The 17,541-nt window shown below is 42.9% G+C and overlaps 2 protein-coding genes across 2 annotated transcripts; both read right to left on the reverse strand.

The window, feature by feature from the left end:
• Positions 1 to 1,871: 1,871 nt before the first annotated feature.
• Positions 1,872 to 13,111, reverse strand: LOC126399464 (wings apart-like protein homolog). The gene is made up of 3 exons (XM_050059467.1): positions 12,798 to 13,111; positions 9,400 to 9,908; positions 1,872 to 2,629 (listed from the first exon to the last, which is right to left on the reverse strand). Exons 2-3 carry the CDS (start codon positions 9,884 to 9,886, stop codon positions 1,878 to 1,880), a joined length of 1,239 nt encoding a protein of 412 aa, XP_049915424.1. The 5' UTR covers positions 9,887 to 9,908; positions 12,798 to 13,111; the 3' UTR covers positions 1,872 to 1,877.
• A 2,470-nt stretch (positions 13,112 to 15,581) lies between these two features.
• Positions 15,582 to 17,335, reverse strand: LOC126399455 (E3 ubiquitin-protein ligase TRIM35-like). The gene has a single exon (XM_050059446.1). The coding sequence runs from the start codon at positions 17,176 to 17,178 to the stop codon at positions 15,790 to 15,792; it is 1,389 nt and encodes a 462-aa protein (XP_049915403.1). The 5' UTR covers positions 17,179 to 17,335; the 3' UTR covers positions 15,582 to 15,789.
• Between the last annotated feature and the right edge of the window lie 206 nt (positions 17,336 to 17,541).

A 17,541-nucleotide genomic window follows, 5' to 3' on the forward strand; every position in this document is an offset into this window, starting at 1 on the left:
GTTCATTCCAACCCAGGTAATGAAAGCAAACTTAATTAAAATTTTGTTTCTTGCAGAATTTCAAAAATATTCAGAAGACATCCTGTGACAGTAAGGGACAGTCTCACTTTGATGTGTGTCATCCAGGTAAAATTTATGTATTGTCCTGGGCAACAAAAAAAGGATTAAGTATGACAGAGAGATATGTCACAGAGGAGTGAATGTGCAGGGAGGTCTGAACCTGAGCTGAGGCCAAAATGAAACAGAGCTTTGACCTGGAGCCTCACACTGAGAGATGAATACATGTAAAATGCATGAAATGAAAAGCTCCCAAAAAACATGAACTGTCCCTTTGTCTGTGGGTGGACACACACACCTCGATACAAAACCTGTTCAAGCCATTTGCTTTACTGATTGTTCCCAGTTCATCAAGTTTCTCAGTGAAACCATTCAGGAAGTAGCTAGAAAGAAGTTTTAAAAACATAAAGCGGGAAAATTTTAAATGTCTTTGACACTGTGCCATCACTCAGAGATGAAATCTAGTTTGATCTACAATAATTGTAGATGTTTAGGTCTCCCCTTTGGTTCCTCTTTACGTTTGTTAAAATTATGTGATTCCAGATGGTCTGACAGCATCATATACCCATTTATTCTCTTTATTAAAGCTATGTGCTGTTTTAAATATTCCAACCCGACATTAAAGACGATATAAATCCTAATCGCACCAAAAGCATTTCAGCAGCTGGAGGAGGCTTTCTGTAAATGTTTTTAATACGAATGAAACTTTTTGCTCGCTGTTTTTGCGTTGCTACATGCCTCATGTTTCTGAGCTCTAGACGCCTGGCATTTTTGCCGGAGTGCTCTGAACTCTGTGAACTGAAAAAACTGAAAAGCATCCCACGTCATGGTTCCAGAGGTGCATATTTAACGGATTCAGTGTGGACAGAAAGGCACTTGCTCGCTGTTAGGACACAGTTTTAGGCCTAAATATTTGCAGAGGGAAGTACTTATACCAGATATTAAGACCGGAGAGATTTAAATATGTCGGGCAAATTTTCCTGGTCAAAAGCCAAATAATGGGGAGCTGAGCGCAGCAGCACTGATGATAAGGCTGCCTGCTGTCCGAGACACACGGAGAAAAAGACAAAGAAAGGGGAGGAGAAGGTCGAAGTTGGATTATTGCATGTCTGTGAAACTTATAATAACTTGTCACCTTTATGACCCACCCGGCCTCAACCCGAAATATTTTCTAACAAGCTTACCCGAACCAACGTCCCAACCTCGTACGGATCAGGGCTGTTTATTTCCTTTAATTTGGCAAAGGCGTGCTACTTAGCTTCTTTGTTCAGCTTCTCTCTAAGGAAATGTTGCTTTTGCTCTTTGACCGCTCCATTCTTGTTTTTGTCTCCATTAAAGAAGAGTGTCCTAAAGTACAGATGCTACGACCCAGAATGCAATGCACCTTGACGGAAAACATAATAGGTCCCCTGAACTGTTTTTCATAGCTGCATCATTTCATCAGAAATATTCTGAATGATTTGTGCATCATTTTAGAGAAGTTTCTCCAAATATCAGCCTGGAATACTTTGTATATTTGGAAACTCTGAACCTTCAGTAGCAGTAGGAGAAGTTCTGTGGGTTTATGAATCTTCAAAACAAAAACCACCAATTAAACTTAGAGAGCAGATAGACCGATTAAAGGTCTGTCTCTCTCACACACACACACACACACACACACACACACACACACACACACACTTGTGGAGTCATGGTGAATTTCCAAATCAGTCCTGCACCCACTTGTCTCACTTGTTGCTGGTTATTTAAACAACATATTTGTTCTGTTTTTTAAAGAAATAAGTCAGACAAAAGGCCCGGCCCTGTTACTGTGTGTTGTTCTACCTCGTGTTTTGTTGTTCTGTCTTCTTCCGTTGCCATCCTGCCTCTCCCAGCTCTGTGGTGCTGCCAGAACCTGCACTACTGCTGCCACTAGAGGGTGCTGCATCAGAACTAAACTCCTCCACGCCTCGGTCCTGGATGGTGACGTTACACATCGACACTGAAGAGGGATGCAGCACCGTGAAGTCCCTCGTCCTGCCCCGCCCCCGCCCCCCTCCTCCACCTGTCGTCTTATTACTGCCGTCAGAGGTGGATTTGGGAACGTCTGTGGCAGAAACAGCGCTGGCAAAGCCGCTTGAGTCCGAGGCTTTGCCGGAGCCCTGTTTGTTAGGCCTCCTGTATGTCCGACAGTTTCTTACAAGTGATGAGGAGGAGGAGGAGGTCTGAGAGTAGTCCAACGTCTCCACAAGGAAGTCCGTGTCACCTCCCAGGTCCTCGCTCTCGCTGGGGCTCTGGAGCCGTGGGGGAGAGGGGGGCTTCTCGTGCCGGATCTGCCCTAGTTCAGAGCTGCCCACGGTGCTGCCGGCTGAAGCCCAAGAGAGCGTGGGGGCGGGGTTACGAGGTTCCTGGTCGGGTGAGGGCGGACGGAGACCCATGATGGCATCCCAGGAGTCGTAGGTGGACTCTGCCTTGGACCCTGTCTTCAGGGCGGTGGTCTGCGCCAGGGGCTTCTTATCACTCTCAGAAGCATTTTGGTACCACGAGTAGCTGTGCTGGTTCTCTGACAACGCAGAGCTCTGCTGGGACTTCCCTATGGCAAAAGAAAAACAGACCCAAAGTCAGTCCTGTCAAATACAACGAACTAGTGACATCAAATCTTTGTATGTTCTTAAGTTAAATGAATAAGAAAACTTCACACTTTTACAGGATCTCCGCTTTGGTCACTTAGACACTAGCCTCTTTTACACTGCCTGTTCAAGGCGGGAGTGTCACACCACTGTTCCACATCACTGTATGAAATGTACAATCGCAGAATGGGGGAGCAGAGTATTCCCAACTTTAAGCCGGCAGTGGAGGAAGTTTTGAACATATATAAGTGTTCAACCCACCACTGGGGATTTGAAAAGCGGCTAGCAGCGGTTAGCAGCCAAATCAAAGAAGAAGCACCAAAAACATCCGCAAAGAGAGCAGACAGTGAAGTCCAGGGGCTCCTGACCCTCAGAGCAGAGGACAACATCAACTGCCAAATACATATTTGTATGAACTGAAACTCAAAACTATTCTGTGAATTTTCAAGAACACATATCACAGATTATTTTTCTTGCCCTTCTTGCCAGCGCATTTCAAACATATCGGATCCAAACATAATTTCAGTTAGCTGGCATACATGAAGGGAGAGAAAGAAACATCCGTGATGGTAAACAAAATGTTGTCACACACTGATGCATATGCATTGATGCAACAGCTGCAGGAAATGAATTTGCTACCATGTTGCACTAAGTGGAAGGTTACCCACAGGAAATAACTGTGACTGTTTTATTACACACAACATTTATGACTTTTTCAAATCTTTTAATGATTTTAACTAATTCCACGACTTTTCCAGAATTTTCAGGACTTTTCCAGGTTTTACTTGACCAGGATAACAAATAAATCATTATTACCACGTTATGCCACTGATGCTTTTTAAAAAGCATTGCCCAGCGCTCACGTTATATTTCACACACATCACGCCGGTCTTGATTCCAGAATGCCAGCATTACATCTAAAATCGCACACTGGTGCGGCATGATGATAGCGTGGTTTAAAAAGCAAAGCCGTCGTAATAACGGGTCTTCGTTGCAGCCCAATCGCAGATCTCTGTGTAAAAAGAGCTCCTGTCCACTATTGGACAACATTAAGCTTCCTATATCCAGGTATCTTAATATACACTAGGATGGCAACTATTTGATATTTTTATTATCAATTTATATTATTCTTTAGATATCGTAATTCCTTGTGTGATCCATAAAATGTCAGGAAATGGGCCGCGGTGACGATCAACAAAAAGGATGGATATCATTTAGTATTCAGGAGGGAAAAGGGCTTTAGGTTGACACCAGAGTGATCATGAAGGCAAACTTCTTTCACATGTGTTTGTGGAGACAGCTACGGTCCGTCCAGTTTTCAGACCTTAAAAGTTTTCCAATTGTTTTACATTTTTTTAACCAGCTACGTTTATTCAGACTCAATAATGACGAGTTGGAACCTACAGCATCTATCTGATACAACAGCACTGCACCCACAGTTTGCTTCTTCACAGGCTGCAGCAGAACCATGTTGTGCATAAAGATTGCACCATTTTGAAAAGCACTTTTACACACTGAAAACAGGTCACACACACACACACACACACACACACACCTGGAGCTGCGACCAAGCTTCACGTCAAACTTATTGCCAGTTGGTGTGTGTCTTTAAGAAACTCAGAAGGGTCTGGACCCACTTTCCAGGACAACACACACACACACACACTGGTTATTAGCACCCTGTAGTCGCTTCTGCCTTCACGGATAACAGACGGGTGACAATACCGGACTCGTTACTCTGAGCAAAGACAGGAAATTGCTTCACAGTGTAACATCAAAGAATATCTGTATCTGCTGCAAAAGAGCTTGTGGGGTATTTTTTTGGAGGCAGTGTTGTCAAAGTGTGGCAAAACTAGAAAGTAGGACATTTCACTACTTTTTGCTCTTCAGCCTTTATTTGGTGAACGAGAAGTAAAAACTCACAAAGGATAAAATATGTGGACAATGACAAGAGGACATTTCTCTCCTTGTGTCAGCTGCTCCAGAGCATCGGCAACAGGCTCTGTCCTTTACAGAAAGATTAAATTGGCCTTAGCCAGGTGCTCTGTCTGTACATTCAATGTATGCAGCCAATTACTCAAGATCTGCAATCAGCTGACATGACCTGTCAGTCCCAGAGCACTCTACGTCGTCTTTTTCAACTCAGAGTATTGTTATCTTGTCTCAGGTATTAGGACCACCTGAGCTTTTTATAGAGTTCGCTCTGTTAGACATATAATATAAGATAGCAGAGCATTATCATTCATTAAACTGCATTTCAGGCTTTTATGTGACTCTCATGACCACAGAGGATGGCAACAGAAGGAGGAGGTTTGAGTCTTACGAAAGGACACACCGGCTGTAACAGAGATTTGTGACTATTTGAGGCGGATTTGTACTTGTATGTCACCTCTAGTGGGCGGTGGGATTTCTGTTAGGTGTTGTAACTTAACAGAAGACACATTAAACATGGCTTAATAGAGACACTTTCACACACAAGTACACAAATCAGTTTCTTTTAAAAAGATTCACAGACAAACACTTGTCTTTTGCTGGACACCTTTTCTCCACAAATATAGCAAGCTAACATTATTAGCATAAGCCTATGACAATTTACATTGCATAAATTAGCGCAGCAGCTAACAGAGTTTCGTCTACTCATATGAAACCAGGGACAACAGCAACATTTAACAAAGGTAACGTTACAAAGTTCAGCTCCATTACAGCTCACAAAGTTCACTGACAAAACAACTGTCTTATACTAAACACGTTTCCCCCACGTATACAATATGCTATGAGTACACCGTAAGTGCAGCGTTGATTTGATGCATAAGTATAAATCCCACTTTAGTCATGGACTTCATTTGAGAATGAATCTTAAATGTACTACAAAAAAGGCCCAGACAGCAGGGCAGACTCACACAGAAGAACATTTAAACAAGCCGAACGCTCAAAGTATGAGAGCATAATTTGGGTTTCACTCTGCCCCATTGATTCCTCTGTAAAACCCAGACAACTACACCCTTTAGGTGAGCAAGGTTACAAACTTTTGAGAGTGAAATTTGTTCAAAAGCACTTTTCAAACCAGCTGCAGCATGTAAGAGCTGTTGTCCACTGCAAATTTGTGTTGTATAGACTAGCAAAGGAATGACCTGCCCTACTTTGTCTCACCCTTAACAATCTCACTAACTAATCCAACCAATGAAGGCAAAGAGTGCCAGCCAATGAAAGAGAGATTATTCCCGGTCAGGCCTTCGCTATTGTGGTAACACAAATTCCCATTGTCCACCTGAGAAATGTCACTGAAATAAAGAAAAGGCAGCTGTCATTGTTTTCACCAAGCACAGCTCAGCTCACACAGCTCCCTGACACATGTCGACATATCATTACCTACACCTGCTGGCTTCAGTTTATTTTGTGGTACTCCGTGTTTCTCTCTCTCTCACAGCACAGTGCATGAGGAGACGGCTGCAGTGTTTTAAAGGAGGACAGCGAGGTGGTTCTGACAGCTGCTGTACGAAGAGTAACAGACGATGCATTAGAAAGGGAGGGAGCTTTAGCCAATCAATCGAAAAATACCGGATTGGCCTCAATCCTGATCCTGTGGATTTGCTCTGGATGTCCATTAATGCAGGACATGGTATACAAAATCAATTTGATCACATTAACGTCAAAACTTCACATTTACCAGAACGAAACTTAAATTCATGATCACGGGTTGCACACTGCTGCCCACAGGCTGCAAGCTTTCAATGTACACGGACTTCTAGTGATAAATAATGTCTGTGATCCAATCAAAATAGTTCTCTTAAATATATTTCTACACTTTGTGGATTGATTAAAAGTCTGAGAAAGGAGGAAAGAGCCACAAGCTTAATATATATTTCCGACACACCGCAGGTCTTCACAATAAACTGTTAAAGATTTTTTATTCTATTGTTTTCAAAGTTCAACAGCCTCATGGTCTTCCTGAATACAATCATCAGCCTGAGAGTAGCAACAGCCAGCTCTACAGTATTGGCACACTTAGTCAAAAGAGTTATTTGGCCAAGGATTTTGTCATATTTACTGAGTCAACATCGCCATGGCAGTGTTTCAGTTGAACTCCGATGTCGCGCTGGCTTCCCTTTAACGTGGCTCAGTGTCCCAACACTGTGGAAACGTCACTCTGAGCAGAAGTGCTCACTGAGGCACAGCTTGTTGTTCAGGAGTCCGTTCGAGTGCCTCGCGTCTCTGGCAGGTGGCCAGCAGCAGTCACGGAAAGCCAGAGGAGAGTCAAGCTGAAAGCAACGACACTGACAGCAACCGGCTGCGAGCGGAGAAACAAAAAACTCACTTCTCTGATGATCTTCGGTCAAAAAAGGAAATCTCTCAAGTCTCAGGAGAAGACACTTGTGAAAAGCACCTGTTGATTGTTCTTAAACACCCAAATTAAGAATTCCATTAAGTTATTTCCAAGTCCAATTCAACTTTGCAAACATCAGGACTCTCTCAAAGCCAGAAACCTCAGAAGGAAGTCTTAAACTTGTGATGTCATCAAGGATAAAGATCTGGAGCTGCTCCATAGACAATGATTTTGTTTGTTTTCTTTTTCATACCCAAATGAACTTTATTCTAGTGAACTGTTCTCAGTTCTGAAACTGAAAATGTTCTCATATACTCAGAACATTCCCCTGACTGCTCTCAGTGTCATCTACAACATCTTTTCCAAGTCACTGTCTATGGAGCAGCTGCAGTCTTTATACCCTATGATATCACAGATTTTGAGTTTAAGCACTCTAGTTTGGGGGATTTAGGAGAAGTTGTTCATGTTTACTGATATTTTGGACTGTCTTAGACCCTAGGAATGACATGTATGCATTTTGAAAATGGGTGTAGTTCCCCTTTAAATTATTTTGCACAAAGCTGCTCAACATCAGCCTTTAGGTGTGTGCAGTGTGTTACGACACCTGTTTGCTGGTCTGATAATGCTCAGTGAAAACTGTACACATTTGTGACCTTTATCTTTAAACAGACTCACATCATGGAAACAAATGTGAAGTCCGCAGGAGCATTGGTTTTTTTAGAGGCCAGCATGTTTGTCATCTGAGCACCAGAAGTCTGTTAACATCTCTAGGCCCTTTTACACAGAGATCATGCTACGAAGTCCACGTCTTTACTGCACCTTTGCATTTTTACACAGAACCAAACCATGGCGGCATCATGTCGCTCCACTGTGTGATTTTAGACAGCATGCCAGTAGAGCGAAATCAAAAGAGGCGTGACGGGCATGATATGTAACACAACAGCTTCTGCCTCTAGTGTGACATAAAACATACATGTCGTCAGTACTTTCTAAGCAATAACAATGACATCACACATCAATAACGATCATTAACCATCCCTATTATATGGCGGCTGATCTCATCCTCTGCTCGGAGGGTAAGGAGCTCCGGTATCTCACTGTATTCACAATTTGTGCACATGTACGGCCACTGCTCTTCTTCTATGAGTCAGACGCTAACTGCTAGCAGCCACTTTTTCAATCTCCTGCATTGGGGAACACGTGTAACACGTCATCATAACGTCACACCTGTCCTGTCCGCCGATCCTTTTTAAACAGACAGTTTCAGCACTGTCACTATCTCCTGAGGCAGCTCACAGATGAGACAACTCTGCCCAACAATGATGATGATTTTTCCCCACGTAGGATTTTTGTTTTTTGTCACAAGTAATGGGTGCTGTCAACACACGCAGCTCTTGAGCCCCTCTCCAGTGGCTCCCTGTGGCTTTGACAAAAAATCATATGGAAATGACAAGGAGTGTCTTTTAACATCTACATTTTAATTTATCATCGTTGTAAGCCGGAATGAATTCATACATTCTTCAGTTGTAAAAACGTGTAGCCTATGCACTTAATACAGATTTGTTTGCTTTCACCACAAACACTGCCAAGTTTAAGTACCAAATAATCATAAATAGCCCACTGCAGGCTGTTCAAATATGTTTTGTGGCTCCAGGGAGATTTGCTTAACTTCTTTTTGGTCAAAAATGACCCTATTGATTGACAGTTGCTGACCCCTGGGTTAAAATGTCTCAACCGTCGTATCTGTACATCTGCATCTGTATTCAATTCCTTTTGGGTGAAAATTGGGGCTCGTGATGCACTCATCCCGTCAGATGTGTTCACATTTTGACAGATAAAAAAAGTTAAGAGAGGCTTAACTTTTTACAACTGACAGAAAACATTAAGAAGAGGCATCCATATGGAGGTGCTTTGGTGTTGCCGTTACTTTAAAATTATATTCAAAAGCCAAACCAACTGAGGGACGTTTAGAGCATCAATTTTAAGTCTGTTCAGAGACTGTAGCGTGACTACACTGTAAGAACATTTTGTGTTTCATTCTAATGTCTTTAATAAATAAAAAGTTAATATTTCCTAAAGAAAATTCTGGGTTTATTATGTGCTGTAAATGGCAATCGCTAAGTTGCTGTACTAAATCTACATCAGTCTTCATAATGACTTTACGTCACCATTCACTGTTGTTTTTCATAAAAATCTTAAGTGAATATATTTAAGTTTTTATACTATTGATGAGATAATATCAGTGCAGCTAAGCAACACTTTAAAGACCAGTACCTACTAATGGGCATCTATCATTATTTCAACAATCCATATTAAGCCGTTAATTTAATGAACAGATGAATCAATAACTTCAGACGGAGTCCTAGTCCAGATCTCAGAAGCTTAAAGGTTTCAAATCCTGTGCATTACCTGTGATAGCACTGCTGCTGTTGAAGAACCGAGCTGTGTCCTCCACCAACCTGGGCTGGCTCCTGTCATTAGGCAGCCACGACGCCCCTCGTGAGGACGTCAGAGTGTGAGATGCCCCCTGTAGGCTGGACCTGCTCCCCATGTCCAGAGAAACGCCAGGCCTTTGCGCCTGTGGAGGCTCCGCATAGGTCGGCTTGGCGGGTGATGACTTGCTGCCGCTGCGAGACGTCACCGGCTTGGATTCCTCATCACTGTCAAATCCAAACGGATCCTCCAAGCCATCTCCACACGGACGGGGTCGCTTGTACACCTCCAGGACAGAATCATTCTTGGGTGCGCCGGCACGCTTGGAGCCTACCTTGGCTTTGTATTTGGTGTCACCCCATTTGGTACTAAGGGTGCCTCTCTTGGTGGACAGAACCTCGTCGAACTTGGACGTGCCTTCTCCTCCCTTGCGGCTGTAGGTTTTACCAAATCTGGATGTCATTGTTGCATCTGGGTCATATTCTCTAAGACAAGGAGACAAGAAAGCAGAAAGGGACATCGTTTAAGAGTTCATAAGACCTTTTTAATAATAATGAGGCCAAGACCAAAGAATTATCTGCACAAAACAAGATCTGAAAACAGAGCCAGTTTTATTTGATGGCTGACATGTTGAAACTGTCAGTACATTTCTGGGCACCCAGCTGAACTTCTCTGGGAATACAGAGTCTATTTTCAAGGGATGCTCACAGTGACTTTCTCTTCTCAGAGCACTTAGTGGCCTCTGTGTTAGTCAGCAGATTTTAGAACTAGTGTACAAAGCTATGGTTGAGAGCGTTTTAACTTTTCACCTCCCTGCCTGGTACAGTCACCTAAACTGTACATCCAAGAATAAACTCTCTAGGATCCTGTCAATGGCGAGCAAAATAGTTGGCAGGCCACAAAAGCCCTTGACCCAACTCTTTACAGAGAGGACTATGAGGAGAGCGAGGAGTTTCTTAGCAGAGAGCTCCTGTCCTCTCTTCGGCCAGTTTGAGCTCCTGAGCTCTGGGGGGGCGCTTCAATCTCCTCTGGGAACTAAAAATGTATTCAAGAAGTCCTTCATCCAAAATGCGATCAATATTCTTAACTCAACAATGTGACTGATGAGTGTTAAACCACAGAGACTGATATGAACTAATTTAAAGGTCCCATACTGTTGGGATTTCCCTGAAGTTGTGATGTCACAAACTGCATTATATAGTGTTTCAAACTTCAAGCAAATATTTGGTGCCTTTGGAAATATTCACTCCACGTCCCGAAGCGCACTCTGGCACAAACCGCCAGCTGTAAATGCGTAAATTCTGAGTACTGTAGGATTGGACCATTATCCAGAGCACAGTATTCTCGGAGTGGCAGAGCGCACTCAGTCTGAGGAGACGGAGCAGCAGAGCGCCAAGCGAAGGGATTAACTTCACTGTTCGTCAATTCATGTACAAACAGAATGCTTCATTTCCTCAAACCACGGTGCTCTCATTTTGATGTAGAGCATCAGCTTAGGTTTACAAACACATCCGTAAACATTCTGAATGGGTCCCGTTGTACTTCCTGTTGGAATGTTTGCAGTGTATGTGCATGACAACAGCTGACAGGAAGTAAACATGGACCCAAGTTGGTGCTTAGCATTGCAATTCAAGTGAAACAGTCCATAACGATAGAAAGTGCCACTACAGTGCTGTTACAGTCTTTCCCCCAGCTGCAATGACAGTGCAGATGTGGAGGACCCGAAAACACTGACCAATCAGAGCAGACTGAGCTTTTCTGGGAGGGGGGCTTAAAGAGAGAGATGATAAAATGGAGAGTTCCAGACAGAGAGTGAATACTGATAAATTCAGGCAGACAATGTGAGAAAAAAGAATAAGACTGAAAATGAGAAGATGGGACCTTTAAAGGGGAACTACGCCCATTTTCCATAGACAATTAAAGAGTTCTAGAAGACAGACATTATGCTTCCATAGCATTACAGAAAGACGATTTATTGTGTCAATCCGACTAACCCGGACTTTTAAAATCCATGTAAACATGGCAGTCTGACTGAAATCGTACTAGATCAAATTTCTCACAGTGGGACTAATACTCCCAGATAATGTGATTGGGAGTTGAATTCCTCCTGCATGTATACAGTCAATGAGACCCAACCAGGCTGAGGTGCTCTGAGCATGCTCCATAGTTTCTGCCCTGGGCTTTGACTGGGAAGTCCAGCAGCATTAAATGTGTGTGTATACTGGGACAAGGACAGTAGTCCAGTTAAACGTACTAGTCGAGCTGTAACTGTAGCTCCACTTAACTGTGCATGGAAACGTACTGACTGAGAGCAGCCAGACGAACATTGTGAGTACATGGGTACATATTTAGATTCAGAACTAAAAACCCAGAATAAAGCTCATTTGGATATACAAAACAAACATTCGCCAGGTCCACAAAATCAGCTTCCCATTCATTGTATATGGAGCAGCTCCAGACTTTACACCCTATGACATTACAAGTTTGAGACTTCCCTCTCTGGTTTCTGGATTCAAGATGAAGTCGCTCAAGTTTCCAATTATTAATTGAACTTTTGCAGACTATGGAAATAATTTCTTGGAATTCTTAATTTGTATGGTGTTCCCCTTTAAGACTTCATAAGAGCATTTTTATTGACATCATGGATGTGATTCCTCATAATAACCGTTTTTTAAAACATTTTTAGTCAACAACTGTATTTCAGTTTGCAAACTAAACAGCAGGAGCCACTGTCAGTCATGATCACTGATCAGATAATTAACTACTTACTGAATCATGGATTAAATAAATCTTTGTCCACAAGAGATCGGCCTCTTAATGTTTATAATATCTGTAATATTTAATCATTGTACACATCTAATTCAATTCACACTTAGGTTAATGTAGAAGAAGCATAACACTGGCTGAGTGTGAGAATTACTAGCAAACAGCTTGAGTGCTTCTTACCCAGCTGGTTTGACAAAACACGGCTAACATTAGCTAGCTTGGCAGCGAGCTAATGGCGCTAACTTACTGTTATCAGCAGTGGCAGGATGCTAGCAGAGGAATAAATGAAAACACACAAAACACACGAGTGGAGGGAAAACGAATCCGTTAATATGTCAGTGGAATTACGTGGAGGCACATATGTTAACGTACAAATATGTTAACACATCTCCTTAAGTTACTATTATCGTTAGCTCGAGTTTCAACGCTAGCCGTTAGCATTAGCAGAAAGCTCAACAGAGGAGACTGGAGCCCTGCTAGCTAGAGGCTAACGGCTAGCTAACAATAACTCTAACCTGATATCGCGTCGGGCAACAGGCACAAACTCCGAACACAGACAGTTTTCTGTTGTTACACGAACATTGAGTGTGATCCGTATTTCCACTTACTTGGTGAGCTAAAGGGCCGATCCGCACAAAACACTCTCCAGACCCGAAGCGGCCGTTGAACTCGCACAGGACCGGGCCTGCTCCCCTGATTCAAGCTGCCCTGCACAGTATAAACAAGGCCGAACACACGTCGTTGACGGCGAATCAGCGAGTTTCAAACACAACGGCGAGAACGGCACGCCCTGACTGATTGGGAAATATATAATTTATAACACTATATTCTGATATCTGCTATTATTTTTAAGCTAAATCGCACTCGATTGTTTCCTCCGGGTTGCGACGAAGGCTTCCATTGGACTCCCCCGCTGCGTCAAGTTAACCGGATACAGCCGAACAGGACCGGAAACTCTCTGATCTGTCCTTAAAAATAAAAGCATAAATTAAACAACCGGAAAGAACATTTTAGCTAGGCTAGTTAGCATGTATGCATTTATATATAAAATTACATTTGCAAAATGTGTATTTATTACAGAGGTCTTCATCCGTCATATTATTCAATATCACGTCGATATATTATTCTGTTTTGATGTCTAGTTTTGTTTTTAAAATCATAACCGGAAGTACTTATACGTCGTATGTCCACCTTCACACTGATGCCTTCATTAATCTTAGCACTACAATGAGGCGTTCAGGAGCTCTCATCAAACTCCTAAAATGGTACATTTCATATCATAGCACGCAATAAATAATCATGCAGCCCCACGAGGGATAAAATGGAAAATATAAATGAATATCAGCGAAGTTGATAAAGAGTTTTATTTGCCGAGTTACTGCGGAAAGTATGTGTTTATTTATGTCTATGGTGGAAGCATAGCCTACTGTTAGAAATCTGAAACGTACTTTTTTTTTTACATGATTTCAAAAAAGGATCGTGAACTGCTCCACATTATAAGCACTCAGTTTATTTAAAAAATGTCCCAACCTTCATTTCTTTATTTGTTCCCATACATAAATACAAAAGAATGGGAACAAAAATATAAAAAGTGCATATGGTGGCAGAAACCTGTCCAGGCTTATATGAAAACCCGGAAGACATAAAAGTGGTAAAATACAACAGTCAAACTGTCAATACATTTTTGATAACATAATTCTGAAAAAATCACCAAATAGGTATACACTTAAAATTAAATATAAAGTAAGTGTTATACTAACAGCATGAACAACAGTTCAGAAGAATGAACAATATTGTTGTCAAATTATTTTGACAGCATACAACAGATAGAAAACTGACCATGGGATGTTTTACACAAAGGAAGATTCTGTGCCTGTTTAGTTGTGCATTTATTGAATTGTGAGTTATAAACAAAGTATTATCTAAAACTGCAGGGTAACGCTGTAATCTCATATTTCACTTTAAAGACAAATGTGCAGATTTGAAGAACATTAATGTCAAAAATTCATCATTTATTAGACATACGATATGCTACAACACCATCATTACACTGGAGCCACAGGCTGCAACCACTTACATAAAACATAAGTACTTTAAATAGTGGATTTCATACATATGACAGGCTACATAAAGTTAAGCTCAACTAGAAGAGACGTTAATGTTATTCACACACTCTAATAAAACATATTACTTTATTTCTAATCTCAAATTGATTTTCAATAATAGTAGTAGCTTTAGTAATGAAAAAGAAGAAGAAGAAGAAGAAGAAGAAGAAGAAGAAGAAGAGGAATATGATTTATTTATATAACACCTTTCATACAAAAAAATGCAGCACAAAATGAAATAACCATGACATAACCAACAAAAACAGATTTAAAATCACAAAGAAATCACAAGATTAAATCAGAAATCATGACATCATAAAATTATAAAACCAAAAATCAAGTAAGATACAACATTTTCAAAAGAGTCGCAGCAGCGTGAAGTGTTAAAAGAGTTTCAGAGCTGTGTGAGGAAAGTCAGAGCGAGTTAAAGGCTAAAAGAACTGACAAAGGCTGCATCCCCCGATCTTCTCCCAGTAAACCAGCAGCAGATGATCGCAGTGTTCTTGTAGGCAAATAGTTAACAACAGAGTTGGTTTGTATACAAGGAGGAGGAGCTTAAAATCAATTCTAAATGTAACAGGAAGTCAGTGCAGAGCAGCTCAGACTGGCCTGATGTGCTCTCTCCTCTTGGTTCTGGCTCATAGCCGAGCTGCAGAGTTTTCAGTGAGCTGAAGTCTCTCAGTAAAAAGTGCGCTACAGTAGTCGAGTTGCAGAGAAATAAAGGCATGAATCAATTTCTCAGCATCTGTTTCATTTAGAAATGGTCGTACCTTGGCAATGTTTCTAAGACGAAAAAATGATGTTTTTGTCACCTTGTTAATGTGGGACTTAAAGCTTAGATCTGAATCAAGGATACAGCAAGACTTGCAACCTCAGAGTTAATCCATCCATCCATTTTCATCCAGGGCTGAGTCTCCTCCTGGAGGGTCCCAACGTTAGATGAGATATATAATCTCTCCAGTGTGTTCTGGGTCTGCCCCGGTACCTCCTACCAGTTGGACATGTCTGGAACACCGGAGGGGCTCGGGAGGATCCTGATCAGATGCCCGAACCACCTCAACTGAACCTTTTGGACACCAAGGAACAGCGGCTCTACTCCCTCTAGATGTCTGAGCTCCTCACCTCAAACCTAAGGTTGAGCTCAGCCATCCTTCGAGGAAACTCATTTTGGTCGCTTGCATCTGTGATCTCATTCTGTCAGTCTTTACCCAAAGCTCATGACCACAGGTGAGGGTTGGGACGTAGATGGACGGTGACATGGCAGTGAAAGTGCAGAGGGTGATGCTAATGCACCTAGCCATGATAGAAACTACTGCACACTCACAGCTACAGGCAGGAACAAACAAGAGAAGACGCAAGGACATTCAGAGAATTATGTCAAGTGCAGCTTAGTTTTATACAGTACAGTCTGTGGCAGGGGGTCCGTGCTCCGTGTGTCTTTGAGCTAAGGGTACCTTGGCTTGAAAAACATTGCAGACCCTGACCTAACTCATCTCTAACCTTCCACTCTTACAGAAATCTTTGCAGGCAGTATCTTCAGAGGAAGTGCCTTCCTGGTGGAAAGGTACGGGCACAGTTTCTCAGTGAAAGTGTGTGTGAAGGTGTGTATGTGTGTGTTAGTATTAGGGTCAGAGAATGACAGCGTTCCTCCGTCCCAGTCCAGATGGACCCTGATCCTCTGGAGCTTCTCTCTGAATGGGAGAGGAGTGTATTTCTGTGTTGGCGAATACGCTCTGTAGCCAGCATCATTGAAGTCTACACTCCAGACTGTAGACCCCGTGAATTCTGTCCTACACACAGACTCTGCCAACACCCCCAGCTCCCAGTCTTTGTTGCCTCCGACCTCGACGTCCCAGCTGTGAGTCCCTGAGTTAAAGCCCTTGGAGCCCAGGACAGAATCCCAGTACGCAAACCTCTCTAGGTTTTCAGGAAGCTGCTGTAACTTTCCATGTCTCACACTGGTCAGATCCTCAGACAGGACAAGTTCTGGATGAGCAGTGTTTGGGTCCAGAACTACAGGTGTGTAGGAGACCATGTCCTTCATCTTGTTCCAGATGTTGAAGGTCAGGTTGCCCAGGTGTTTGGCCTCGTCTATCAGAGCTCCTGAGAGCAGCTGAGGATCATCCAGCAGGGGGCGCTGCTGGACTCTGTCCACTGCAGCCTTGTAGTTGAGCAGGAATGAGACGTCTTCAGCTCTCAGCTCGTCCTCTGTGGCTCTGACTGTGTCTGAAAGAGCGGCTGTCTTTCTGTTCAGAACCTCCATCTTCTCCTTCATCACCTGACTCTTCTGCTCCTCTTCCTCCCTCAGTGCAGCCATCCTGGCCTCCTCTTCCTCTTCTAGAAACTGATGAAGCTTCTTAAACTGCTCCTTAATCCTCCTCTCTGTGCGTCGGGCCTGGACCTTCATGTGCTGTGCTGTTTGATAAAAGTTCACTCTAACTTCATTAAAAACCTTTAACTTGTCCTGTAAGGGCTTCAGGGATTTCTGGAGCTCCTCTCTGTGATCCTGTGCAGCTTCATCGATGGGTCTGAACCTGTGGTCGCTGTGTATTTTTGCGTCCCGACAGACGATGCACACCGGCTGCTGATGGTCCAGGCAGAAGAGTTTGAGCTTTTCAGAGTGCAGACGGCAGAGTGTCACAGCTGCTTCCTGACCTCGCTCTCGTAAAAAGGCCTCACACAGGTTCTTTAACGCCAAGTTACGAGGTGGATCACTGCACTGAGATACCGTCCGACAAACTGGACACTCTTGGAACTGTTTCTCCGTCCACCAGCTCTGCAGACAGGCCCTACAGAAGCTGTGACTACATGACAGGAGGACAGGCTCTTTAAAAATGTCGTGGCAAGCAGGGCAGCAGAAATCCTCCTCCAGCCGACAAGACATTCTCTTCTGTGTGAAGCTGAAAACCCAGCAGGCAGACAGGAGATGATGCCACTCCTTTCTCTAGAAAACTCCGTCAAAGTAACTTCCACTTCAAACTGGGAATGTTTTTCAGAAAACCCTTGTTCCGTTTGAGGTGTCAGCAGTATTCCACATATCCCATTACTCCCAGCATTCCCTCCTGAAGCTCTCCTCTGTCAGCAATGTTGGTCTGAAGGTGAATATTATGGTCTTAGTTTCTTGCCGGCATGCAGAGTCAACAAACTGCATTTCCTGGTGTGTCTCAGGTGAGTCATACAATAGGTGGAGCTCTGAAAGAGCACAGCACTTCTGTCACACTGCCACCCTTTATCACATGCACTGCAA

Source organism: Epinephelus moara, chromosome 13, assembly GCF_006386435.1.
Source record: "Epinephelus moara isolate mb chromosome 13, YSFRI_EMoa_1.0, whole genome shotgun sequence".
In the NCBI taxonomy this organism is placed as follows: domain Eukaryota; kingdom Metazoa; phylum Chordata; class Actinopteri; order Perciformes; family Serranidae; genus Epinephelus; species Epinephelus moara.

Coding starts and splice junctions, on each gene's coding strand:
- LOC126399464 (XM_050059467.1), bottom strand. CDS start 9,886: ATGACATCCAGATTTGGTAAAACCTACAGCCGCAAGGGAGGAGAAGGC. Junction 2,630..9,399: donor CAGCAGCAGTGCTATCACAG/GTAATGCACAGG, acceptor CTTTTGCCATAG/GGAAGTCCCAGCAGAGCTCT.
- LOC126399455 (XM_050059446.1), bottom strand. CDS start 17,178: ATGTCTTGTCGGCTGGAGGAGGATTTCTGCTGCCCTGCTTGCCACGAC.